This window comes from Arvicanthis niloticus, chromosome 3 (genome assembly GCF_011762505.2).
Source record: "Arvicanthis niloticus isolate mArvNil1 chromosome 3, mArvNil1.pat.X, whole genome shotgun sequence".
Taxonomy (NCBI): Eukaryota; Metazoa; Chordata; class Mammalia; order Rodentia; family Muridae; genus Arvicanthis; species Arvicanthis niloticus.
In genome coordinates, this window is record NC_047660.1 from 49,912,676 (window position 1) to 49,940,197 (window position 27,522).

General features: G+C 47.6%; 1 protein-coding gene across 1 annotated transcript in view; it reads right to left on the bottom strand.

The window, feature by feature from the left end:
• The window catches only part of Pebp4 (phosphatidylethanolamine binding protein 4), a 217,359-nt gene extending 190,795 nt beyond the window's left edge, over positions 1-26,564 (bottom strand). Inside the window, exons 1-3 of the mRNA XM_076930789.1 lie at positions 26,112-26,564; positions 22,004-22,284; positions 18,072-18,198 (exon numbers count right to left, since the gene is read on the bottom strand). Coding sequence (XP_076786904.1) covers positions 18,072-18,198; positions 22,004-22,266 — 390 coding nt within the window. The 5' untranslated portion in view covers positions 22,267-22,284; positions 26,112-26,564. The remainder of the gene's footprint in view (positions 1-18,071; positions 18,199-22,003; positions 22,285-26,111) is intronic.
• Between the last annotated feature and the right edge of the window lie 958 nt (positions 26,565-27,522).

Below are 27,522 nucleotides of genomic sequence, written 5' to 3' on the forward strand. Positions count from 1 at the left end.
CTTTTGTGGCCCTCAATGAGGGGTCCCAAGGTGGGACCACAACACAACTAAGTGGGAGGGGGAGGAGGACATATGGAGAAAATAGAAGAGTCAGGGACCAGACTTGTCTCTTTTAATAACAACTTGCTTCAGTAAGAACTCACTTTCCAATAGCATTAATCCCTTCCAAAGGGGATTCCTTCAATGACCTAGCCTCTGTCCATACTTCCCAACAGTTCCATTGCTTTGCCTCAAACACAGGGAATCAAACCTCCAGCACATGACTGTTCGGAGCCACAGCACATCAGACCAGAGCCAGGGATGGCTTTTCCTCAGGGTGAGAATAACAAAAGGGGCGCAAAAGAAGAGAACAAAGTGAAACCAGGGGATCTGGAGCTAACTAGATATTGGCCCTTACTTGCATAATCATTTGCATAACTGGCGGATCACCCTGTGTGGGTGGGTCCAATCCAAGACCTGGGGACCTGGTCTTGAAACTCTCCTTCAAGCACTCACTACCCACCCTTGGATGTTCCTATGCTCCCTGGTGGTTGTGGCTTTAGCCAGGCAGAAGCAAACCCACGGAACCCTGTCAGAATATGCACTCAAAGAAACAAAAGGATCGGACTCCAGATAGAATATTGAAGTATGCCAGCTGTTTACAGGGATGTTATAAACATCCTTAGCAAAAGCCTAAGCATGTTCTTTAGACTCTACCTAATAAGACAAGGCTGTATGTAAATTATTTTAGAAATTCAATGAAAATAGGAATTTTGGGACCATAAATGATAAGATGGTGCTACCCAGAAGACGGACTTTGAACAGCTCCTTCAATCATACACGTAATAACTAAAATAATCCAAGTGTATCTCTTGACTCCAAGCCCATGTCACTTCAACGTAGACCTTGTCAAGCTCCCAAGTCTCCTTTAGTTATATCCTGAGGCAGATAGAGTAAATGTTCCCAGGCAGACTCATGACCTAGAAAAGATGCAACTAATCTCAAGTCCCTTCATTTAGGATCTGGTTCCTTCTTACGTTCTCCCCCACAGCCTGCGTGTCACCGGCTGCGGGTAGGGGTCAGTGAGTGCTGAGTCCTGGTCTCTTTCCTGTTCCTGTCACTTCAGATGTCACTAGAGTAATGAAGAGAGTGTCTCTGCTCAGGAAGAACTAGGGTTCCGATATTACACAGAGGATCGGAGTGAGAGGTTTTCATAAGCAGAGGCCGGAAGCTCCTGCTGGAGGGGAGCCACACACAGTTTTCTTACTAAAGCCTAAGTTCCAAACTCAGTTGCTGAGATCCTGGGTGGGGAGGGGAGGCGCAGGCCTTTGTGCATACTGTGGGTGGGGCACAGGTGAGCATTGGGCCCTCACAGGGGCCTTTCTCATAACACATTTGATGAGCAGGGCTTTACAAACTGGTGGGATTGAAAAGAGGGCTGTGACCTCTCAGGACTTGGGTTTCATGTCTCTCTGATGGTGCCTGATGCTCCTGATCTTTTAAGTGGGGGAAAAAATGAGCCCAGAAACATTAACAGTAGGATTTATTTACCTGTTACTCAAAACGTGGACATGATGCCGTGTTTAAGCGCACAGATTTGAGGAAGAGGCAGAACTAAGCAGCCAGCTTTCTGATCGAGATCTGGGCTTCATTACTCCCCAACTGTGTGGCCTTGGGCCAGTTACTTAGCTTCTCTAGACCTCAGTTTTTACATCTGTGAAACAGGGATAATAATGGTTCTGAAAAGTAGCTGCATTAATATTTCCAATGTGCTTGGAGCCATGTCTGGCACATGTCTGAGCCTGCTAAATAAAACAAAATAACCAGGCACAGGCGAGAGATAAAAGGGGAGGCATTCCCAAGCAGCATCTCTGAGTCTTAGATGCATGAGTTCTCTTTCATCCCCTCAACTCCTCACCCCAGAGGCAGCAGTTCCTGAATGGGTCTGCTGGGGAAGGAGCGCAATGAAGGGTTAAACCATGGAGTGCACAGAAAAACAAGTTCCATCTGGTCCCCGGGACAAAGCGACAGCCTGCAAAGCCCCCAGCCCGGGCTCCTGCTCAAAGGACACATTGCTTTTTAAAATTCCAACTTGTGGCTGCCTCAATCCGTTCTCTACACCCAAGAGCTCCCAACAGGATCTGCAAATGGCAGTGGCAAGCCATTCCATGGCCTGAGAATAGGCAGAGAAAAGTGCCTCCACAGCTCAGCCAGGATTACCTGGTACCCAGCCTCCACCTTTGGATTTGCTTCAAGGTGGACATTATCTCCCATGGCAGGAGAGGAAGGCAAGATCCGAGCAAAAGGGCAAGACCAGGCTTGAGCTGGCAGGACTTTCATTTACATACTGAAGTCTGCAAATGGTTGCTTTGCAATCCATAAACTTAGATGCTCATTGTGCAGTTACACAAATCAAGTTACTTGCTGTTTACCCCGTGCTGTGACTCAAACCCCATCTTTGGGTGCCAGACTATCAGAGGTACAAGAACCACCAAATGCTCCTCAGAGGCTTAGAAGAACCCAGATCAGAGGAGCAGGATTAGTTCTTGAGGCAGCTCTCACCCCAACACCTACTGTGGGAGCAAGGACCCTCCCTGTTTGGAAGAAGAAAGGAAACCAAGATGAAACCAGGACCCCCAGTTTCTATCTCTCCTACCCGGGCATGTGTCAGCCTGGAGAATACTGAATCCAGCTCCTGCTCTGAGCCCACAGAACAGGAAAGTAATTCACAAAAAGTTGGGCAATTCAAAGTTACGGTTTCCATAGCAACCAGCACTCAGACCATTTGGGTAGCCGAAGTCTTTTTTCTTAGCATTCACTCCCCCCACCCCATAGCATTTTTCTTTATTATTAAAATAATACTCATTCATTGGAGAACATATGGAAATTACAGACAAGTGTACAGGGGAAAATAAAATTTACCATGAATCCTACCATTCAAGATAATCCAGTGTCAACATTTTGATGTGTTCTCCATTTGTCAAGTTTTTTTTTTTTTTAATTTGCACTGACAAAAAGACATATTTTTTTTTAAAAAATTGTGGCTAGAGTGAAATTACTGTTTTATAATTTGGTTTTCTTTCACTTAAAATATATTGTGAGACTTTTCAATAGCCTTAAATATTCTTTGAGAAAGTGATTTTTTTTAATGGCTTACTTGTATTTTTTTTTCCATACGGATAGAGTACATTCTCTTTAGACTGCCTATTACTGAACGTTTAGATGGCTTTCATTTTTTTCCTGCTATTTTAAATAACACTACAATGAACACCCTTTACATAAATGTCCATCTGTTGCTGATTAAGTCATCTGATTAGGATAAATTCCTTGAACTAAAATTCCTGTCCATACATGATGAACATGCTAATAATTTTGGTACACTTTACCAAATCACCTTCCAGAGAGGCTGGGGCGATTTGTACTTTTGTCTATAACGTACTCTCCCCTTTAAGAGAGGGATACCAACGGCCATCTGGCTGGTTTTACATAAAGTCTATACCATTTCTGAATTTTATCTTAATGTGAGGCTGAGGACACAGCTCAATTGGTAGGGCGCTTGCCTGGCATGCTTGAAGCTCTGGGTTTGGTCCCATGTACTGGATAAAAACCAGGTGTGGTGGTGCATGCCTATAATCACAGCACTTGGGAGGAAGAAGCAGGAGCATAAGAGCTTCAAGGTCATCTTCAACTACAGACTGAGTTGTCTGGGGCCAGCCTGAGCTACAAAACTTTCTGTAAAAAAAAAAACCACAAAAACAAAAAACAAACAAACAAACAAACAAACAAAAAACCCAAAACCTAAAACTAAAAAACAAAAAACAAAACAAAACAAAAAAAAAACCACTGCATTTCTTAGCTTATATATTCAACTTCCCATATTTTTATGTAAAGATAAGATATGTTTGTGCCAGACTCAGCCCCAGAAGGCAGTTTTTGAAGGGCAATGGTTTTTACATCTTATACCACATCTGTCCTTGCCTTGATGGCCATCTTCTGACCTTCCTGTAGGCAGACCACTGCTTTGACACATAGATGTAACCTAAATGCTCTTCTGGTCAGTCTGTGTTGGGTTTGGTTTTTTCCCATCAACTACTCCAAGCCAGTTCAAGAGTACAGACTTCCCTGAAAGCTCTGAGGCAGGAACCTGGTCAGCTGGCTCCTGCCTGTCTAATAATCATGGCCTTGTGAGTGCCTTCCCTTAGCAGTCCTGGGATGCTGCTAATAACTGGAGGAGAAAGAAGCCATTCCAAGATCACACACCCAGCAAGGTATACTTTACATGGCCCCGGCTTCCCATCTGGGAGAATAGGGAGAGCCAGATGTGCAGAAAGCTCGAAAGCATGTTAAAAAATATGGAGATCCAATGCCAAACCTGAGATTAATCATTGCTGTACCTGCAAAATGAGCTGGGAGAGCCAGTTCTGCAGATACGGTGCATCATGAAGAAATGCTGGGTGCAGAGAGGACCTTGAATTTCTGCTCCCACAAATATGGTTCTTTTCTCCAGTCCAGCCCTACTCAAGGGGCCTTAGAGCCCCAGGCAGGTCCTGTGATTGTGAACAAAGGTGGTTCAGATGCCCCTACCCAGCCCCAGGAGATAATGCCTGCCACCCCTCCATACACCATTTCCACCTAGCAGACTTCACCAAAGATATCTCTCTGGGTGCTGATGTGGAAAGAGACTCCATCATTCACTTCTTGGGTTTCCTGGGTGTCTGCTGTCTGAATAACTGAGTCTGGCCTTTTTTATCTGCCTCACTTCGTATAAAGACATACTACTTCTCCTCTATCTCTTTTTGCCTTTATCTCCCAGCCAAGGAGTGGAGAGAGTGGAGAGAAGAAGAAGAGTAAATGACAGGCATACACAAGGTTCAGTCTCCAGCAATAGAGAAAGGAAACAGAGGGAAGGAGAGACAGAGAGACAGAGAGAACATGCAAAGGAGCTAGAGAAAGAGGAGGAGGTAAGAGAAAGGAAAACTTTTCACTCTCCTGTCAACTAAGCTTGGCCTTCCTTTGACAGTCAAGTTGTAACGCTGAACTGGTCACCTTGGTATCTGAGACTATGCACCACTTCATTAACTCCATCATCATCATCATCATCATCATCATCATCATCATCATCATCATCATCTATACAATGTCAGAGTCAGACAACACCAACAGACTTTGCATACAGGAACCAGTGAGACCCAGGTGTTGAAAGTTAATTTTAGCTCCAAGTCTATCATCATGCCACAATATGAATGCACTGAGTTATGCCATAAATCCTATGGATATTGTTTGAATTACCATGAGAAAGAAGAAAAATGCAGAAAATCAGGAGGCCATGAATGGTCAAAGAAGGAAAAGAAAAAGAGAAAGAAAGAAAGGAAGGAAGGAGATAGGCCTAAAAGCTAAGCTCTACCATAAACAGGGCCATACTGAGAAAATACAAATGAAAAAAACCATTAAGATTCGTGAAAGGAGAAACACCAACCAAAGCAATGATGAGAAGAGACCACAGGGAACAGAACCTGCCCATCTGCTGGACGGAGGGGGCAGGGCAGTGTAGAGCGGGAGATGGGGTGTAAGACATGAGTACTTTCCAACATGACTGCACAGACTCAAAGGAGAAAGAGGGAAAATGAGACCTCACTTTACCCAAAGTTCAGGCCCAAGGAGAAAGGGAAGGATTGGAAGTTATTCAAACAGAAACAGAAGAGAGGTGTGAAGAGGATGATGGTTCCTCGAGTCTACTTTGTTGGCCATGGCTTTACGAGAAACCCACCTATGTAAGAATCTATATTAACCAATGGGCCTATGTTTCAGAAAAGCCCATGCCACACATCCTGAGCTGAAAGCTACCTTTTGCCTGCCAATACTTGGTGTGAAAAAGAATCCAATATACCCACTGTGTATGGCCCTGAGTGTGATCCCCAAAGGAACAGCTGTTGACTGGAACGTGAGCCCGTTGGGCCTTATGACCCAAGGTTGGTTGGGGAAAGTATGTCCAACTTACCGGCCATCCTGAGAATGATGAGTGTGTAAGTGCGGTCTTGCTGTTTTGATAGGGATTTCCTATAACTCACTCTAAATCATTACTGAAGACTACAAACTGTCAGGAAACTACCATTGCTGGAATCTTTCTGAATACTACCAAGCAGCCTTACCAATGAGCCGTCATCAGAAGTAGTTATTAAACTGTAAAGAAAAATGAATGAATTGGAGATCTCTGTCGGGTCCTTCCCTTTGGAGCACAGGGAACCCTGTGGAAGATGGAGAGGAAGAGTTGTAGGAGCCAGAAGGGTCAGGGAAGCCACAAGAACACAGCCACAGACTCAACTCCACGTGAGCCACAGGGCTCAGAGACTGAAGTGGCAATGACAGACCTGCATGGGTCTATGCTAGGTCCCCTGCATATATGTTATGGTTGTGTAGCTTGGGGTTTCTATGGGAGTCCTAGCAGTGGGAGTGGAGACTGTCTCTAACTCTTCTGACTGCTCTTGGGACTCTTTTCTTTCTACTGGGTTGCCACATCCAGCCCTGGTAGGAGGGTTCGAGCCTGGTCTTATCGTATCTTGTTATGCTGTGTTGAGTTGATATTCCTGGGAGGTCTGCTCTTTTCTGAAGGGGAAAGAAGGAAGAGTGGATCTTGGGGAGGCCCTGGGAAAGAAAGAAGAGAAACTGCCCAGTTTTACAAAAGGAAGGGAGGAAGGAAGGGAGGGAGGGAGGAAGGGAGGAAGGGAGGAAGGAAGGGAGGAAGGAAGGAAGGAAGGAAGGAAGGAAGGAAGGAAGTCAATCTTCACCGACTCATATTCATTCAACAGATCTGTATTAAGAGCCTGTTGTGTGGCAGAGACTGTTCTCCATCTTAGGATGCAGCATTGGGTTAAACAGATGAAGAGTCCTGCCCTCACAGAGCTTACAGTCTAGTCGTGGGGTCGTAGTAGCAGCAGAAAGACAAACCAGCAAACCCCAGAATTCTTGATGGAGTTTCTTGTAGGTTGGAAGGTTGTGAATAAGATGAGCAACTGAGAGGGGGGTAAGGGGATTCTAGGAGGCCTCCCTGAGGAGGCGACCTTCAAGCAACAATCTGGAAGGGAGTGAGAGAGCCATGCAAGGAAGGTGGAAGGGGTGGGGTGGGGGTGTCAGAAGGTAGAGGTGACTCGCTGGTGCAAAGGACCCCAGGGATACTGGGAAACCAGTTAATTTAGGAGAGCTAAGTGCAGAGGAGCTGAGAGCAGACAGGATGTGAGGAACAGGTCAGATGCCAGGGCATCTGGCAGGCCCTGGTAGCAATGGGGCTTTTACTCAGGAAACTGACGGGGAAACATGACAAATTTTGAGCAAAGCCTTGAACTCATCTGACCCGCAGATTTAAGGGCTCCCTCTGATGGCCGAATTGAGAACAGCTTGGGCTTTGGGGACAAACAGGGTGCTTGGTGACAACTAGGCAAGAGACTATGGCAGCAATCTAGGTCCAGAGAGTGACAGTCACTGGCAAGGTAGGGACCCTGAGGAAAGGAGAGACAGCCAGCTTCTAGGCCTTTCCCTGGCGCCCTGGTAGCACATTGGGAGAGATAGAGACACCCCCTCCACTCCTCCAGCCCTCTCCCCAGTCCTGGATTAAAACTGAGGATAAAAGAGGTTTGGTAAGAGGTAAGGTGGGGACTGGATGCTTGGGGTTGGACATACCCCATATGAGGGACCACAGGACATCTCAGTGGTTATGTGACTTGAGATCATTGGTATGTGGATAAGGCCACCCAAGGGACAACTGGGGAGGGAACAGAGAAATGAACGAGAAAGAGCATGGGTCCTGGAAGCTACCTGTGTCTAGCAGGAGGGAGCCACCCACTGGGAGAAATGTCCCAGATGGGGCCTAAAGAATTCCACAGAGGACTGCCCTCTGGCTCCTTGAAAGGGGTACTCTTGAGACTCTAAGGGGGAACAGGGAATCTTAGAGGGCCAGGGAGTTTGCATGGGGTGGCAGAGCTCCAAGTAATAGCACCAAGGTTTAAGCCTTCCGAGAGTCCCTGGTTTCTTGTAAACTGAGGCAGGCAGTTGTCACAATTGGCAATTTCCACTCAGGAAGTCTGTGGGTTGGGGAACCTTGAGCACTTTTTCAAAATCTTTGTGACCTGAGGTAAGAAGTGGGAGGTACCCTTAATGTTCTTCCCATCACTCATCGGGAGTTAGGGGCAAATTAGAAATGAAAAGCCTTCCGCGTTTACTTCCTTGCTCTGTCATAACAGAGGTGCAGTTTCACTCTGGACTGGTGACAAGAGAGACCCAGCAGGGCTTGGGACCTAAAGCGTCACACCAGAGCCACATGGTGGACTCTCTGTGCCTTCATTCACGATCCTGCTCCACCAATTAGCAGAAGGCTATGTATTCCTGCCCCGGTGACCCCAGCAAAGCTTCCGGGGTTTGCGTTGTTTCGGGCAGGATGACGGTCACCTAGCTCCCCCTGGTGGTGACTCTTTCAGCCTTGGAGCGAGCAGAAGGCCTCTGTTTACACAAGCAGGCTAGGGAACTGGAACTCCCAAGCACCTTTGACTTCTCCTCCCTTGCCACGTCGTCGTCCTTCTGGGAGTCTGGGGCCCTACATTCCCCTGAGCATGGTTGGCCCAGTCCCTCTACATTCCCACAGCGATGGAAAGAACACAAACCTAGATACCCAAATGTCATTCTGTCCCTGAAGACCCAAAAAGCATCAAAGAATTGCAGGGTCCTCGATCTGTACATATATCCCCGCACCACACCTGGCCTACTCCACCCACACCTGTCCCTTGGTTAAGGAACTTGATATTTCTGGAATCATCCTATCCTGTATGTAAAAGGAAGTGCTTGTTTTCCTGTCCTGGCTTCTTCCCTGAACCTGGGAAGACACTTGGACACCTAGGCCTGTATTCTTTGCATTACTATGGGAAGGAACTGGACCATTCAGGTTCAGGGAAGTAGCACAGGGTGGAGGAGAGGCAGACTTACATGTCTCCATGTGGCCTCTCCTCTCTAGGAAGCAGCAAGGCTAGACATGAGCTCAGATCTGGACTCTCTTAGTCTAGCTGAGGCCTCTTCCTGTGCCTCGATCTCCAAGAATCTACTTGTCTGAGCCGACACCAGGGCTTAAGTGTGGTTATAGTCATGATGGGCTCTGCACAGAGCCTGGCACATGGAGAAGGGCCTGTAAATGCCTCCACATAAATGTCTGGGCACGGCGGGAACGGAAAGATATCAGGAACAGAGAATGATTTAGAAGCCAGGGCCTCAGAGCTTTGGCCTCTGTGTCACACAAAAATAATGTCTCCCAGCTTATGGTGAAATTTATGATGAGGCCTGAAGGCAGCGAGACAATGGGTACAAGGCTCTAGATCAAGGTGTGGCCTCTCTGATGGGGTTTTATGTAGTTCAGGCTGACCTTGAACTCGTTTAACTAAGGATGACTTGGCACTCATCCTTGTGCCTCCATTTCCAGAGTGCTGGGATTATAAACACACCACCATGCTTGGTTTTATTTAGTGCTGGGGGTCGGACCCAGGCCTTTGTGCATACTAGGCAAGAACTCTACCAACTGAGCAACACCCTTGCCCTCGCAGCCAACACTTGTCTTCTCTTGAGGGACCTGGGGAGACTCCCTCTGCTTCTCTAGACCTCAGATTCCCTGCCATAAACAGAGCCCCACCCCTGTCCAGCCTGTCTACAGGGACTGATGTGAGATAAGAAATGTGAAATTACAGTATGGTGGAGAACACACAGCAAAGACTGTCATAACAGGGAAAGTGCTTTGAAAATGGCGACGCTTACCCTGTTATTACCGAGGGACAAAACTCCCAGTGGCCTGCACTCTGCTTCGTATCACAGCATGAATCTCACCTCACCAGAACTACCTGTGATTGTTTCTTTCCCAGGCGTAGAGACATCTCTACCCTGGCTTGAGGAAGCTACCATGGGAGTTTAGACGCCTGATGGCGGCAGAGGCACTGCCCATCTGAAAAGATTATATGCCAAATGATTCCAGCTATGTTGCACTCTGGAAATGGCAAATTGGAAACAGTGAAAGGATCAGTCGTTGCCAGGAATGTTAGCGGGAGGAAGGATAAGCAGGAAGTGCACAAAGTGTCCCGTGGGCACTGAGCTTACCCTGTCTGGTTACTCTATAACAGTGGCTGCATGTCATCAGGAGTCCACAAAGCCACGGCATGGCAGATGCAACACCAGCTCTGGGCGACACAGATGAATATTGACAGTTGTGTGCAGAAAACAGGGGGATAGGAGTACAGGGAGCAGGGGGCAGGAGGACAGGGGGACGGGGGACAGGGGGACAGGGGGACAGGAGGATAGGGGATCAGGCAGACAGGGGGGCCTTTTGGTTTTCTGCTTTGTAGTACTGCAAATCTAAAACTGATCTAGAGTGTAAAGTCTACTAAGAAATCATTTTCCCGGAACTGTGCTTCCTCATTTGCAAAACAGAGGCCCCGAGACCTGTCCGGGCTGCTCATGGTGCCCACGAGGCTGTGATTAGGGTCATGCGGACTTCATGATGTTCAATGGGCTCCCCAAAGTGATGGGGGTACACTGGTCCCTGCAGTGTGAGCGGAATCTTTAAAGTCAGAGTAACAGCCAGCCATTCCCACTGCACTGCCTGCTGTTACTGTCCCACCTCCGCTCCTCTCCTTCCTCCCCCCCCCACACACCCTGCAGGTGTGAATAATAAATAACATACTGTAGCTCTTAAAAATCAGCAAAACCTTTCTCAAGACCCACTCCCTTCTCTCTCTCTGCTGAGAACAGGCAACAAGTCTCTGTGACATTGAAGATGCACATGCCCGGCCCTCTGAACAACAAGAGGTAAGAAGCCTTGGCTGGTGCTCAGCAGACCATTGTGAACGGATCCTGTCCAGTGACAGGCAGACAGACAGACATAGACAGACACACACATACACACGTTCCTGCCTTTTATTCTCAATCATATGCAAGCCCACTGAACTCTCCTCGCCAGGTCCCATGTGCCCTCCGTGCAGCAGCAGCCCACACAGTTGTTCAAAGAGACACTATTTGATCTGAAAACATCTGCAAGCGCTTCCTCAACCCTTGACTGGGAGCCTAGCTGAGCTCAGACATCAGATGGCCGTGTGCCTGAGCAAGCATCGGCCAGTACTTGCAGTGGCCAGCATTTTGGAGTCCCCTGGGGTCAAACTCAGGTCTGGCTGGAAGTCCTGCAAGCCCTAAAACACTGAGTTCATCAACAAGAAAGATGATGGAGGGGGGCGGAATTAAGAGAACTGTGTCAAAGGTCAAGACCTAGGAGCTTACCTAAGTTGCCACCCTGGAAGAACACCTGAGTCACTTAGCGTGCAATTTGTTTTATTTTAGTTTTTGTGACATGTTTGGCCTTTGAGGCTGGCCTCAGACTCTGTGTAGCTAGGGATGACCTTGAGTATTGCAGGGATGACAGAAATGTGCCATTATTTATACTTGGTTTATGGGAGCTATATTCCCAGCTCCACTGTGGTTGGTTTTTATGGCCTCCATTCAGCTTTCAGGGTTTAAAGCACACAATAGCAGTGACGGACATCCTTGCTACCCTGAGACATCTGGGCAGGGCCGGGGTCTGCTGTCTACATTACTCCTTGCTCCTGAGACAGCGCCTGGCAAGAGTTGCAAAGAGCAAACCCCCATCAAGGTTAGTTTCAATGGATGGATGGTTGGATAAACAGAGATGTGGAAGGATATGTGGATGGGATGAACGAATGAACGGCGGGTGTGCATGGACAGGTGCGTGAATCGATGAGTGAATGGTACCCTGAGTCTAGCATAAACCCTGGGGGTCGGTCTCAGGGTAGATTTCAGAGACAAGATTGTATATAAAAGATGAGTGGGCCTGTCTGCTGTCTGGGGTTTCTTATTCCACCTGTCGGCTTTGGGAATTTCTTGGCCCCCTTATCACCAACTGGCTCTGCTGTGTGCCCCCAGATGACCCTGTGGCCTATGTTGGAGTGGAACACAGACAGGCTGGACCACTCCAGCTAAGAAGCCAGTGACACCTGAGCAAGAGTCTTTTGGATGCATATCTCAATCTATGGCTGATGCTCTCTGCCCACTGGGGTTCAGCTCTGCCTGTCAGCACCCCTACATCTCCAGCCTCATCCTCGTGGGCTCCTATCTCTGACCTCCAATCACACAGGCACTCCGCAGTGTCTATGAGCTGTGCCTTTCTCCCAAATCCTTTGCCTTTCAGAAGACAAACTGCAAAGCACCCTATCCCTTCTTATAATAACACCCAATACAATTTGGTACCATGTATGAAGCTCCAGTTAGGTGCTAGTTAGCAAGTAAAGGTCATAGTTCCTCAGGTCTTCCTTAAAACATTGTTTGGTTCAGTAGTGGCCTTCCTGCTGGTGGTCCCCTCACCTTGTCATACATTTCCTTCTGCTCACGGGTTCTAGGCTGCTGGGATTGCCTCCCCTTCCTTCTGCTCACAGGTTCTAGGCTGCAGGGATTGCCTCCCTTATCTGGGGAAGGTAGGGGACACAGACACCATGACCTCTCCTCATGGCTACTGCTTCTCACCTTTGTCTCCTTCACCTTCCTTTCCTCTCTTGTCACACACAACATCACGAGGACCCCTCATGTTCTGTGCCCAGAGCCTTTCTGCTCATTTCCAGGATACGATCCCACATCATGTCTACACCCTGGAGTCGGGGGTCTGCTGGCTGAATTCCAACGCACAGGGCTCTCACTCCAGGCTGACAGCTACTCCACTCCTCCACTTCCTGGCTCTTTGGGAATTCCTGCTTCTGGTGGTCTGGTCAATTCCAAGGTTTTTGGAGCCAGTTGAAAGCCTCCTTGTTGACTGCCTCTTGCTATCTGTCTCTTTCCATGCAGGACCATGTTCCTTCTTTCTCCTCTGGTTTGGCATTGTCCTTCCTATTTATCTGCTCTGTCCCGTCAGATTAAAACACTCCTAGGGGTCTTTTTCTCTTGGCCAACTGTTAAGAGTAACTAGCCTACTCCAATGTCCACTTCTCATTCTCTCCCTAGTGCCCTCATGAAGGTCACCAAGGACTCCCTTGTGGGAGTCCAACACACATTTTCCACCATCTATCTAACCTAACACCTCTGGCCAGCACCCACTAAGTTTGCCGTATCCTTTACCTGAGTGAAAGGTGTCCTCTATAGATTCCCCTGGGCCCTGAAGACCACCTTCCGGGTGTCCAGCCCAGTCTTTCTGTCTGACATCAACCAGACAAGACAGACAAGTGTGTCTGTCTGCAGCTGCCCCGGTTCCACACACAAGGCCCTGGGATGCTGAACAACAGAACTTGCTGGTGCCAGGCACTGTCTCTGGCGAGCTAAGGCTTCCTTGTGTCTCCTGCTTGGTGAAGGTGCTGTTCTCAGGATCAGTGTGCACTGATGCAGGCTGGGACTGTGCCCGAGGAGACCACATCGAGGCATGATTATAAGCAATGCTGCCTCCATTCTCAAAGGGGATAAATCAGGTATTCAGCCTCACTGAAACCCACATGCCATGTCTCCCAGAAACCCAGGATTCAACCACTCCACCCTTCCCCTGATATCCCAACAGACACAGCACTCCATGAATCCCACCACCCTGACATGTCTTACACCATAGCCATGATATTCCTTTGGGTTCCCCTCCCCCACCTGCCCTTCCAAAGTTGCTTCCAGTCCTCAGCCTAAACATGAGATAGTGGCTTCAAGATAAACTTCCACATCAGGGCCTTGGGGCCTCCCACACCTCGCTTTCCCACTAGGCCAGCCTACATCCCTCTGCTTTGGGGCTGTCTGCTTCCTCCACTTGTCCAGGAAGCTCTATGATGGGTAACGTCTTCTATCTTTACATCAATAGAGTTTACATGGCGCTGGGAGTACAGACTGTGAATCTCCTTAGTTTGCTGACAGTGTGACTAGCCTGTGTGGTCACGGAGCCTTGAGCAAATGTCAGCAGCGCCCCCCAACCCCCAACCAGGAAGGCCTACTTCCGGGCCCCATAAATCTGTCCTTTCCACGAGAAGCCACTCTACCACGGATTATCTCAAGCCCTGTATGAACTCTTTTGTGGCTGTAGCAGGCCCCGTACTCACTCCTACTCTTCGTGGAAAGAGAAGGCTGGGGAAGGCCTGTGAGATCTGAGGGGCCCTGGAGGCAGTCTGTGGCTGCCTGGACCTTTGTGCCTGACTCCAGACTGTTAGAAAGCTGTCTCCACAATGTGGGCAAGGGGGTGGTCCCTAGGGCAATGGCAACACAGACATGCTACTGCAGACACGGGTGGCAGGAGGATGTGTCTGAGTGGCTCTGGAGAACGTTCAGGGTCTCTTGCTTTCAGGATCCTGATTGGCAACCGAAGGGACAGCAGGAAGGAGCACTGTGGCTTTTGTTCTATTCTTCTAGCGCAGCATAGTCCCCACTTAAGGGCAATTTGTTCCTTTCAAAAGGATTCCAGCTGGTTAAATTTAAGGTGAAGAATAAGCCTTAGTCAAGATGCTTCTTAGGGCTTTTCAGTTTTTGTTGGCTGCAGAATGGGGATAAATTTTCAAATGTTGGCCACTTAATGTTTGTCAGAAGGAACACCAGGGGAGGGAACCCGAGGGGAGAAAAGTACCCGCTAACCAGCCTGCTCTTGGCTCTCAGCTCTCCGTCACAGATGGCACGGGAGGCATCTTGTTTCCTAAATTCCTTTGCCTCTTCAAAGGCCCCTGACTTTCTCCACATTCTTTCCTACCTCCCTCTCCCACTCCTAGCCAGCTTCACCTGGGCAGAGAATACTTTCTTGAGCCCCTGGTCTCAGCAGCTTTCCCTCAGTGTCGAGGACAACACCAAACAGCTTAATGGACAAGCAGTGGGGCTTACTGTTCATCGTTCAGACACCATGAAACATTTTTCTACGTGTCATTCATTTTCATTCATCCATCCATCTATCCACCCACTCACTCACCCATCCATTCATCTGTACACTCATCCATCCACCCATCCATCATCCATCCTTCCACTTAACTCTGTCCATATATATCTATCCATACACTTGTATGTCTATCCATCCATTTATCCACCCACCTATCCATTTGGCTACCCATCCATTTATCTACCCACTCATCTATCCATCTGTCCATTCACCTAGTCACCATTCATTGATTGTTCCGTCCATCTGTCCATCCATCCATCCATCCATCCATCCATCCACTCTCATTTACTCTCTTCTTACCCAGTCAGCCAGCACAGAGTCTGCCGTGCCAATGGGGACTGCAAGTGATTCAGTGTTTATGAGGTGGTCACTGTGGTACAAGATATGAATGAGCAACAGAAGGAGTGCAAATGCTCTGTCTAGAAGGTAGGGGATGCTTAGCCAACTTGGAGTAAGACATTATCAGCAAGAATGGACAGTCGAGTTCAGAGCCAATAGTCGGGTAGGGCTTCCTAGCGGAGGAAGTGAAGCTCAAAGATGGGAGGAGCCTGTGCAGTTATGGAGAGGCAGGAAACCTCCTCCAAACAACACCCCCACGATGGGGCACCAGAGGTCTGCCCCATGCCTAAGGCACTCCTGCCCAGGCCTCAGAGCTTGCTTGGCAGGGTAGGGGTGGGGTTTCCCTGGGCAGGTCCTCTGACAGTTGCAACTCTGGTGACTTAAATTCAGCCACTTTGGAAATGAGGTGGTATTTCCACTAAACCGTGTGCCAACTCTTGCCTTTTCCCATCAACCCTGGGGACTCTGAGGAAATAACTTCCTCTTCTAGCTGCAGAGTCAAATCTTTCTTACCCATACCTGACTCTTGAGGTACCCTGTTCCAATATGGCACCTCTTCCTCTCCAGCTCCACCTGTTTCTACAGCTGTCTCTTCTCCGAAACTCTTCAAGGGAGCTCCAGCCGCCACCTTCTTTAAGGACAGTCCCTACTGTCCTTCCACCCTCCTTTCCATCTTCATCAGAGGAGTTTGCTTTCATCATCCCCTCCTCCAAATCCCCTCAGAGCCCATGGAAGTGATTGGCCACTGGAGCCCAGGGTTCTAGAGCTGGACAGACCTAGGTGTTGAGCCTGGCACTGCCACTGCCCAGCTCAGCACTGTCTAGATCCTTACACCCATCAGAACAGCCCTTGCTTTCCCCACAACCTCCACCCTTCTCCTCACAAGCAGTTCCTAATGTTCCTTTGGGGACCTAGCATAGAGGACTGGAGCCACTGTTTGGTCTGGGGACTAGCAGGATGCCATCCAGTAAGGATCCTGGTACTTACCACTAACCCCTTTACAAAGGCAAATATTTAGTTCATAGGCTTGATGAGAGAATTGAATGCACTCACAGTATAAATAGGACGCAGCAGGAAGAGCCACACGGTGCAAGCTTTACAGTACCCCTGGCTTGACCTTCTCCTGAGTCTGTTGTGTTTCTCAGAAAGCATTAGATCTGCATTAGCACAGAACTCCCTTTTCTTCCTGTTCTTGGCTTCCACCAAACCTTCCTTGGTGAGTCTGGATTCTCCTTGGTAGCATAAAGTCTCGTTTCTCTCAATTCTACCCTTCACCTCCAGGCTGAGACAGTAGATTTCAGGACTCAGCAGGCACACGCCCCCCTTCTCTGTTATGCATCCACACCCCAGGACACACTGAGTAAACACAAGGAAACCAGACTCCAACTGGCCTCCAGTTCCTCCCTCCAGATAGGTCAGGAACTTGGCAGTCTACACCTCCACCTAGTGGGCTCCTGCAGCAATAGCAACACAGAGCTGGAGACTCCCTTGGGATTGATGAACTAATAAATTACGGCGAAGCCAAAGGTCTCATCCTACAGGGATATGTTGGTTTCCATAGAATACGTTGGACCGGTGTGGGGGTGGGGGCTGGAATCTTGCCCAGTATGGCAGCAGTAGCTGCCCTTTCTCTGTTCCTCTTGACTCCCCATAGGCATGACATTGGCTGAGGTCTTCAGAGAGGAGGGTCAGAGGGAGAGGCAGGTATTGGTGCTCTGTCTCCTGGAGGGGATGCTGCACGCTGGAGAGGTTGCGTATTGTCACAATTGTACACAAGAAAGCTTAGCCAGCACAGCTTTGGATATCAGCCACATTAACTGTGAGACGTCACATTTGATCTCCAATAATGATCTCCGATAGTGACTTGGAGGGAGACAGACAAATTAGACCCAGCCACATGAGCAATCCTGGTGATGCTGCTGCCTAGGCTACCTGTTTTGCCAGGTCTGTCATGCCTCACCATGATCTGCCTGACCGGGGTGACGGGGGGGGGGGGTCTCTGGGGCTGCACAGGAGAGGAGAAAGAACCCTGTAGTCCCTTCCTGCCCTATTGCACAGAAGGGTCAGCACCTTCTGTCTACTCACTTGTGACTTGCCATGTCACAGCCATGTCACTTCTGGACACTGGTACCCCCACCTAGCAGAGAACAGGGCCAGATTCAGCCATTGATGCTCTGCAGACTCTGTCTGGGCCAGGAGACAACAAGAGAACAGCAATAACCAGAAGAAGGAAATAGGGACACCTCCTACTTCCCTATTTCCTGTTTGCAAGGCCTGTCCTAAGCTTTCTGGACCTTCAAACCCAAGGAAGTTTCCAGAATGGGTATTAACAATTATTTCCCAGGAAAAGAAATAGTTAGTCCCAGTTCCTAAAACACTCTGGTGTCTGTTTTTAGATAATTTCAAACACCAGAAGGACACATTTTATATTGCAGGAATCCAGAGCTTCAGTCATGGGTCCACTGGAGGAAAAACACAACCTCTAGGCCAGTGGTTCTCAACAAGTGGGTCATGACTCCTTTGGGGTGTGTTAAATGACCTTTTCACAGGGGTCACCTAAGACCATCTGCATATCAGATATTTACATTATGGCTAACAACAATAGTAAAAATTACAGTTACGAAGTAGCAATGAAAATAATTTATGGTTGGGAGTCACCACCACACGAGGGACTGTATAAAGAATTAGGATTAGAAAGGTTGAACACCACCGCTCCAGGCAATAGCAGCCTGACTACTGCAAACCTGGCCCTGGGGGGCTCTGCTTGACACTCCAAGTTCCCAAGAAAAGTGAGCTATTAGGCGAGCCAGGGACCCACGTTTTCTTTCACCCAACCCAGTTCACTCACATCCAGAGCCGCGTGGAACTTGACAATCGGCGACTGCCAGGTCATGATCTTCTGTCTGTATAGATTACACTTCGGAACAATTTTACAGCTGATGTTTCCCATCTCCATGTAGAAGACTTCAAGGTTCCTGTGAAAAGAGGGGCAGTCACTTCGTGCCAGGGTTTCAGAAAACCCTGGGGCTCCCAGGGCTACTGCAGTCCAGCACCACTAGGCAATGCAGAGTTGAGAGGAACTAAATTCTAAACCTGACAACCATCCAGCTGTGTGACCCGAGAGCTGTGTGACAGAGACCCAATGCTTTTGTCCTAGGTCTCCTTGCCCGAGACAGAGACAGTGCCTACCTCACGGGGTTGGCGTGAAGACACGGCACTAGTCAGTGGGTAGAACCAAGTCTGGCATGCTGTGAGTGGCCCAGGAAAAACAGAATCATCTTTAGTATGCTGGAGACCGGCTCACTCTCAGATGTTATGTAATTCCTCAAGAAAGTGGTATGGTGTCTGCATTAACACCACACACACACACACACACACACACACACACACACACCACTTCTGTAGTGTTTACAATGCATACAGCAAAATTGCTGTGCGGCAGTATCTTTTAGGAAATGAAGACAAAGGGTTGCACATGCTCAATACCTAAGCAATGTGTGTGTGCTTGTGCATGCGTGTATATCTATGTATGTGTCTATACATGTGTATAGGTCTTTATGTGTATACTGTTTATGTGTACGTGCATACACATTCATATGTATGTATGTGTGTATGCACATGTGCATGTGTGTTACCCAGGGATTTGGACATCCCAGGGAAGCACTCTACCACTGAGCTATACTCCCATAATCTGCCTTTTTTTTTTCTTTCTCTTTTTGAGATAGGAACTTTCTATACACCCCAGGCTGCTCCTGGTCTCTTGTGTTCATATACACGCTGAAATAGGAAACTGGGCTGTCCTCTGTGCCATTGTGACAGTGTCACTGCTTAGTGTTTGGCTTAAGAAATGCATGAGCAGGACTCAATCAGAGGTAGCCCCTTGACCCAAACATTTCTAATTCATGATTGGTTGAACCCACAGATGTGGAACCTGCCGATGGAATAGAAAATTGACAGGATTGGGCCTCCTATTAGGACGCCATGCCTGAGCTTGTCAGAACATTCTTATCACACAAAGACCAGGGGTTGTGCTCCCCAGCCTTTTCCAGTAGCCCAATACAGCTGGGCTACTCCCTAAATAGACAATGGCTATTTATAGCACCATGCTCTGCTGGGGTGATACCTGAAGGACACCCAGGGAGAATGTAATTTAAGAATCATATCTTCCGGAGAGTTTCTGTAGGTGCTAAGAGGAGGCCTTTTCCACCCCCCTGGTCCCCAGTACTTTCAGTAGCTCCAGAGGTTCAAATTTGGAGAAAAGCAGTTGGGTCCATAGCAGCTAGTAAACCACACATAGGGTGCTTCGGTGGGTGGGCACGCCCACCACCTAGACTTGCTCTCTGTGGTCCCGGAGAGTGGAAGAGGCAGTAGGAGTTGGCCAAACCAACACTTCAGGAGTATTATTTGTTTCTCTTAACTTTTTGCATGTGTGCAGTACTCTTTTGGGGTGACACTGTTTGGGCAGTTTCGAAGACATCTTTGGGAATAAGGTTTTTTTTTGTTTTTTTTTTTTGTTGTTTGTTTGTTTGTTTGTTTTTTGGTTTTTTTTTTTTTTTTTTTGGTTTTTTTGTTTTGTTTTAGTTTGTTTTTGAAACCGGGTTTCTCTGTGTAGTTCTGACTGTCTTGGAACTCACTCTGTAGACCAGGCTGGCCTCAAACTCACAAAGCTAAGCATGCCTCTGCCTGCTGAGTGCTGGGATTAAAGGCATGTGCCACCAACACCAGACAGGGATGGGTTTTTATCTACAGCAGCACTCTAAAGACTCTTCAGCTTTCTTCTGCCTCCGCTACTGTCCATTGAAGCTAACAAGATAGACAGAGCGGACTCTCTTACACAAAAGAGAGACAGTCTGCACATGGCAGGGACTTGGGGAAAACTGAAGGTCAGAAGGAGGTCAACTGAAGACAGAGGGGCCTCCCCATCCCATAGCAGGTCTCCCTGTTTATCCTAGTGGAACTGAAAGGAATAAGCAATCAATGCCAGAGACCTTGTTTAGTGAATAAGCTCAGAGCCCAGAGAAGCTGCTTGACCTGCCAGGGGCTCTGGGGAGTGGTTCTATGGTCTTGTTGCCTACCATTTTCCTCCAAAGGGCACTGCCAGCCTAGTGTGTAAAGGTAACATGTTGCTTCACATAAGAAGATACACCAAGGAGCATGGGTGGGTGACAAGGTATTTATAAACTTACACACCCATAATTTTTTTTTTTAATGAGAAAGAATTTGCAGTCGTCTTGTGCAGTTCCTTAAGCAAAATGTGGGGAAATGGGCTAAAGTTAAAGAAGATCCCTAGGCCTAGAGGTAAAGGGGGGGGGGGTGTGCTTTAAAGGGCTGACATTTTCATCATGGCTTTGGGAGATGCTTCCATCAGGGGGAAGGTCAGGGCTATCTGTGCATATTTGCTGCAGCCATGGGGGGGACCAAAGAAAGTCAGATGGGTAACCACAGCTCTTCTACTTCTGAGATTGAGCCTAGGTTCTGCCAGATGTAGGTAAGACCTTGCCCCCAAAAGTCTTTCTTAATGATAATTTATCTCCACTCAAAACAGAAGTAACATTTCTCCTTTGTGGATTCCTGCCTCTAAGTACTAAGGCCAACATTCCAGAATTCCCTGCAAAACTCCTCAAGAGGAACAGGCTCCCTAGTCAAGGCTAGAAGCTGAGTTAAGCAGGACTCCTCCTTGGGAGAGATCCAGTACGGAGGTATTGCTCTGTCTTCAGGGCTGATATATCCAGGCTGTGTCTTCATTTCCATGGCCACCTGTCACAAAGGTCTTGTGGTTTGAATGAGAAATGTCCCCTAGATATGGGCTCTTGCGTTTGAGCACTTGGTCCCTTGCTGGTGTTACTGTGTAGGAAGTGTCCTAGTTTTCGTTCAGTTACTGTGGTAAAGCACTGACCAGACCAACTTGGGAGAGGAAAGGATGGATTTCATCTTAAGCCTTTGCGGTCCACCATGGAGGAATCCAAGGCAGGAACCTAGAGACAGAGATTGGAGCAGAATCCAAGAAGGAACACTGCTTACTGCCTTGTTTACCAAGGCTTTCTCAGCTTGCTTCCTTATAAGATGTGCAGGACCACCTGCCTAGGGGTGGTGCTATCCACAGTGAGCATGGCTCTCCCGTGTTATTGGTTACTCAGACAACTGCTCACAGGCCAGTATGATGGTGGCAATTCCTCAACTAGCGTTTCTTCTTCCATGGTGATTCTAGTTTGCCTCAAGCTTTCCTCAGTCACCAACTTGGCAGGGCAATGGCAGAAAAGGGAAAGGGAAAAGGGGAAGCTCAGGGTGGCTCAGCAGACTGGCAAAGCAAATACTCTAGGTTTCTAACCTATATACTGTGAGGAGAGAGCATAATTCCGGGGACTGCCAACTGGTAACCATCCAGAGTGAGGGGAACTTGTGCCTTCCGAAGGAATGCAGGTAGTTCAGCTCCAGCTGGGACCACAATCCCTTGAGGGCTCCCTGGCAAAACACACACAGGCCTACTCTTGACAAATAACCTCTGACTCTGAGTACGTTCTTTCTTCTGCTTTTTTTTTTTTTTTTTTTTTTTTTTTCATGTTCAAATGCAGTTTTGTCTCAGAAGCCCCAGGGAGGGGGCTTTCTGGTGGGTTTGGATGATTAGCTATAAATCTATAGGATCTTCCACTCAACACTTGTTCTGTTGAGTTGATCTCCAGACTTCATGTCTGCTCTCACAAAAGCTGGCTAAGCCATGGGGGCCATTCTAGATTCACACTCCAGGAGGCCACCCCTTCCCACCCTACCTGCCCTGCTTACCTGCATAGTGAAACATCTTCTTTTGGCAATGGTGGGAGAAAACATCCTTTTCCTGCTCCTCCTCCTCCTCCTCCACCACCACCGCCACCACCACCACCGCCTCCACCACCGCCTCCACCACCGCCTCCACCACCGCCTCCTGCAGGTTTCCCTCCTCCTTCAACGGATGGGGACTGGGACTGGGACTCAGATGTCAATGAGAGGCCCACCCACAGGCCGGCAGCAAGGAGACTCAAGCAAAATGCTGCTGCAATCAGTTTCATTGTCACAGTTCTTGGCAACTAAAAGGAATGACAGAACAAAACAAACAAACAAACAAACAAAAAACCTGGAGTGATTCTGTGACTCTATGCAGGGACTCTCTTCTCTGCTTAGGCCCCTGCTCCAGGGATCCTCCTGGTAGCCAGAGCTCTGTCTGAGAAGCACAGCAGAAGGGTGCCAGCAGTCCGGGCTCCAGCCATGGTCCACTACCCAGCTCTATGTACCTTGGGAGGACTTGGACCTGTTCCAGGCTGGACTCTGTTTACTATCCTGGCTCAAGTCCCTAGCAGGACATAACTTTGTTGTCCCTCTTCAGGCTGCTAGCTCTGAAGAAGAGTGAAAAAAAAAAATGCTTGACAAATAAGTTTAGGGTCCAAGCTTTGGGCTTCAGGGCTGACTCCAGGCTGGAGAGGGCTCTGGGTTTAACTAAGATAGATAGATAGATAGATAGATAGATAGATAGATAGATAGATATACAGATACAGATACAGATATAGATATATATCTCCTTATCCTTCAACTGTTCTGCTTCATCTCCAGCTTCTCTGATACCTGTGTCCATAGCCTCTGGGCCACCAGAATGCTGAGATGGTTGGATAGAGCCACCCTAGGTAAGAGGGACTATTATGCAGGATGGGGCCCCTTACTCAGAGACCAGATCCAAAATGCCACCTGGGGATACACCTGGCTGTGCCTTGTGAGTGTGCTGAGGTCAGCACACTCCCAAAACAACAGCATCTGGGAAAGTGAGAGGGGTAGAGCTTGAAGGTGAGCAGGAAGAGTCTGTCCAAATCTGAGCAGGGAATAAATGTTCCAGGGCTGAAACACTGCTCCTCGTCAAAGTAGTCCTTCAGTGGGGCTTGAAGTGGGGAACTCTGATTGGTGTCCACAACACAGGCTGGGTAGTGTGATCCACACATGCTGTTGATCCCAGGGACTGGGGACTTTGGACTCCCACCTTTTGCTCTAGTAACTGACAAGCTGATAGGGGGGACTTTTCCTCACTGAGCTACATCACTAGAGCCCCCACACTAGAGCCAGTCAAAAGCCCCTGACACCCTCAGCCCTCACTTTCCAGAATAAGATGGGAGGGTGTGGTGCCTGATTCTGAGTGGAACTCTTATCTGCTCCTGCTTCCAGGACCCCAGACTCTAGCAGGGAAGCCTTCCTTCTGGTTCTACAAATTCAAAGAGCTTTTTAAGTCTCACACTCGGAAGCATGACAAGCATGGGTGACTCTCCACCCTAAGAACTTACTGTCAACACCACCTGAAGAAGAAAAGGATGTGTCAAGCATTGAAAAGGGAGACGGTCTTGCAGTAAGTGTTCATTTGGGGTAAGCTAACCACTCGTTAGATGCATCAATCCACCCACCCCTTATCTATCTATCTATCTATCTATCTATCTATCTATCTATCTATCATCCATTCATCCATCTACCTAATCATTCAACTATATCTATCTATCTACTTACACATGCATTCATCCACCCATTTACCCATCCATCCATCCATCCCTCTACCTAGTTATGTGTCAGGTTATGGCAGATGGGCCAACTGTGCCTGTTCTCACAAAGCTTATAGGTCATCCAGAGCCAGAGGATGGTATTGCCTGGGGAAGATGGCAGCTGAATTCCTGGTACCCTTTCTCAAACTGGAGAGGGCAGAATAAACTTTCCTTTCTGGAGATAGCCCACACGACTGTCATCTAACTCAAGCCTCAACTGAGGAAAGACACAACAGGGACTTTGGACCCATAGATACCCGGGACAAAGATGACAGATTGAAGTGTAGCTCAGAAGAAGCATCTGGGGATGAGCTGCTTTAGGAATGAAGATATTCAAAAGTATCTGTGTATAGAAGAGTTGAGAAATTCACATTCAGGTCTCTGCTTTCTTGTAGCCTTATTCCTAGGCTCAGATTGAGTCCCAAGCCCAGGCAAGAATGACAGCCTGGAGATGGGGAAGAGCTCACAATTTGAGTGAGCCAGGCACTTTGATCATTCAATCTTCATAAAATAGAAACTGGGCAGGCAGCATCACTCACTCACTCCTAAGATAAACCAAAAGAGACCTAGCCTGAGACATGTGTTTGAACAACTGAAAAACCAAAAAGACAAGAGAACTCCTTGAAAGAAGCAGGAAAAGATGTGATTTGTTCTGTACAGAATCCTCCATAAACATCGCCAGCCAACTCCTCATGGAGAATCTGGAAGGCCAGTCAGAAATGGGATAGTGTATTTCCAGTGCTAAAAACAAGCAATGAGAGAACAAACCAACAGTCAACCAAGAATTCTATAATCCAGCAAGACTATCCTCCGAATGGGAGGGAGAAATTAATTATGTAGCTAGGTAAACAGATGAAGAGAGCTAGGTAAATAGAGGAGGAGGGAATTCTTTGTTAGTGGAACCATATTGCAAGAGATGTGAACCAAATGTTCAGGTAGAAATTTTAAAAAAGTAAATTAAATGAAGAATAGATATGAAGCTACCCATCAGAGGCAAAAATAAAAAAAATAAAAGCTTGTTATTTCCATGTTAATGTCTAGCTTCCCTTTTAAATCCAAGCTTTAGCAGGGGATGTGGTGGCACACGCCTTTAATCCCAGCACTTGGGAGGCAGAGGCAGGCAGATTTCTGAGTTCGAGGCCAGCCTGGTCTACAGAGTGAGTTCCAGGACAGCCAGGGCTATACAGAGAAACCCTGTCTCCCCCCCCCCAAAAAAAAGAAAGAAAAGAAAAAAACAATAAATAAATAAATACAAGCTTTAAAGACAATAAATATGAGGAATCATAAATCTTTATCAGCAGCTAAACAGAACCTAAGGGTATAAATCATCAACAACATAAAAAATGGAGGACAACACAGAGCTCTATAGAAACATGTTTTTATAAGTAATTAAAGTTATATGCATCTATTCAAGTTGGATTGTGATAGCTTTTAAAGTCTTACATAATCCACATGATAACTTGGTCACATGGAAGAGTGGAAATGGGAAGGGGAAGCTTAAAACAAATGACAACGCAAGTCATTGACTATCAGTAACTACTTTAAATTTAAATCGCCCAAGTTTCCCAGTTAAAATTTGCAGGTAAAATTTATAGATTGGCAGGTTAAAGAGACCATGAGAACATGATTTTACTCTAGTGTGACGATATACAACTTGAAAGAGGCAGATCTTTGTGAGTTCAAAGCCATCTTAGTCTACATAGCCAGGCCAGGCCAGCCAGAGCTACACAGTGAGCCTATGTGTCAAAACAAACAACTCCCACCACCACCCATGGGCCTGGAGAGATGGCTCAGTGGTGAAGAGCACATGCTGCTTTTGCAGGAGTTTGGTTCTTAGTACCCACATGTGGCAGCTAACAACTGACTGCAACTCCAGTTACAGGTGATCCGGCACCCTCTTTAGATCTCCACAAGCACTGCATGCATGTGGTGCACAGACATACACTCAGATAAAATAGCCGTATACATAAAGAGTCGGTTCATCGGAAGATTGCTATCATCAGGTTATGTTTGGGTGTTAGAAGCTCAGTAGAAGAGACTGTCAGATCAAGCCTTGCTAAGGTCACTTGTGCTCTTTGCCCAGTCCCACAGCCTCAGCAATCGGAAACGTTCCAGTGCTCTTTATAGAGACGATTAGAGACGCGTTGAGGCTCAGAGACAAGCACTTAGAGATGCTACAACTGATGTATTCAAATCGCATGAAATTGGAGGGTTAGAAAATGCTATCCTTGACACTAATTTCTGTCAACTTTCTGCATCTCAGTCTTTCTGTTTTTTTTTACACTCTGGCTTGTGGAAAGTCCCTATACCACACCAAGAACCAAAAGTACTTCTTCACTTACCAGGCTTATGGCATTATTGCCGTCCTCTCCTTGGGAATCTTGATCCGTTTTGAAGCTGGCAGAGGTCCCTTCGGGGTACCTTCACGGTATTTGTCTAATAGGATGAAGATTAACTGGTATTGAGGACCTGTAATTCTTAGAGAATGTTTGCAGAGGGAGCACAGGACAGGGGAAGCAGTTGGCTGTTGGGGAGGCAGTTGGAGAAAGTTCCAGAGAAGTTCCAAGGACGTGCTTTTAGTTTAGATGGGAGAGGACAGGAAAAGAAGGGTGGGAGAGGTTGCCATCCTCCAAAGGATTCTAAGGCAGAGAGTGGGAACCTCAGGAACAATTCTTTCCCCATTCCTCTTATTTTTCAAGGGACACTACAGATGCAGGAGGAGAAAGCTGCAGATGGATGCAGAAGGTCAAAGAGCTGGATCCAGCATTTAGAGACAGATGAACAGCAACCAAGTGAGTGCAAATGGCAGGAAGGTTCAGACAGAAAACTTCCTTGGAGCTTTTTGCCTCCCCAACCTCTGTGACCTACAGAAATTTGAACAAAGGACTCACTTCCTGTCCGGTGCTGTTGTCCTAAAATCAGCGAGCTCAAGATAAAACAATAAGTCTTCCTGGACCAAGATTTCCTGCTGTGTTTGAATAAGCACACCTGGATTTACAATTTTAATTCCTTCTTGAGAATTCCTTCCAAGAAAATAAAGGAACCTAATGGATTTGAGAGCAGAGACACTGCAATCTTGATTACTAGGTAAACTGAGGCAAGAGAGACTTGCAAGATCAAGGCCAGGCTGAGCTACAGAGGGGGTTCAAATTTAGTCCCAGCAACTTAGTGACATCCTGTATTGAAATCAAGCATAAAAAGATAGGGGCTCGAGAGATGTGGTGGTACATGGCTTTAATCCCAGCGTTTGGGAGGCAGAGGCAGGAGGATGTCTATGAGTGCAAGGCCAGCCTGATCTACAGAGGAAGTTACAGGACAGTCAAGGTTTCTATACAGAGAAACTCTGTCTCAGAAAACAACAACAACAGCTACAAAAAGCTAAGTAACACAGCTCACTGCTAGAGCACTTGCCTAGTGCACATAAAACCCTGGGTTTGAGCATAGCATAGAGGTGTAGACCTGTAAATCGCTCAGGAGGCAGAAATAAGACGACCCAGAAGTTCACAGTCATCTTCCACTGCATAGTAAATTCAAGACCAGTCTGAAATATATAAACTCCTATTTCAAAAAAAAGGGGGGGGGCAGGCTTGGGGGTATAGTTCAGTTGTAAAGCACTTGCATAATATACCCAAGGCCCTACTTTTTAACCCCCTGAAAGGAGAGGAAGAGGAAGAGGAAAAAAGAGAAAAGAAGAGGAGGAGGAAGAGGAGGAGGAAGAAGGGTAGGCAGGCGGGAGGGAGGGAAGGAGGGAGA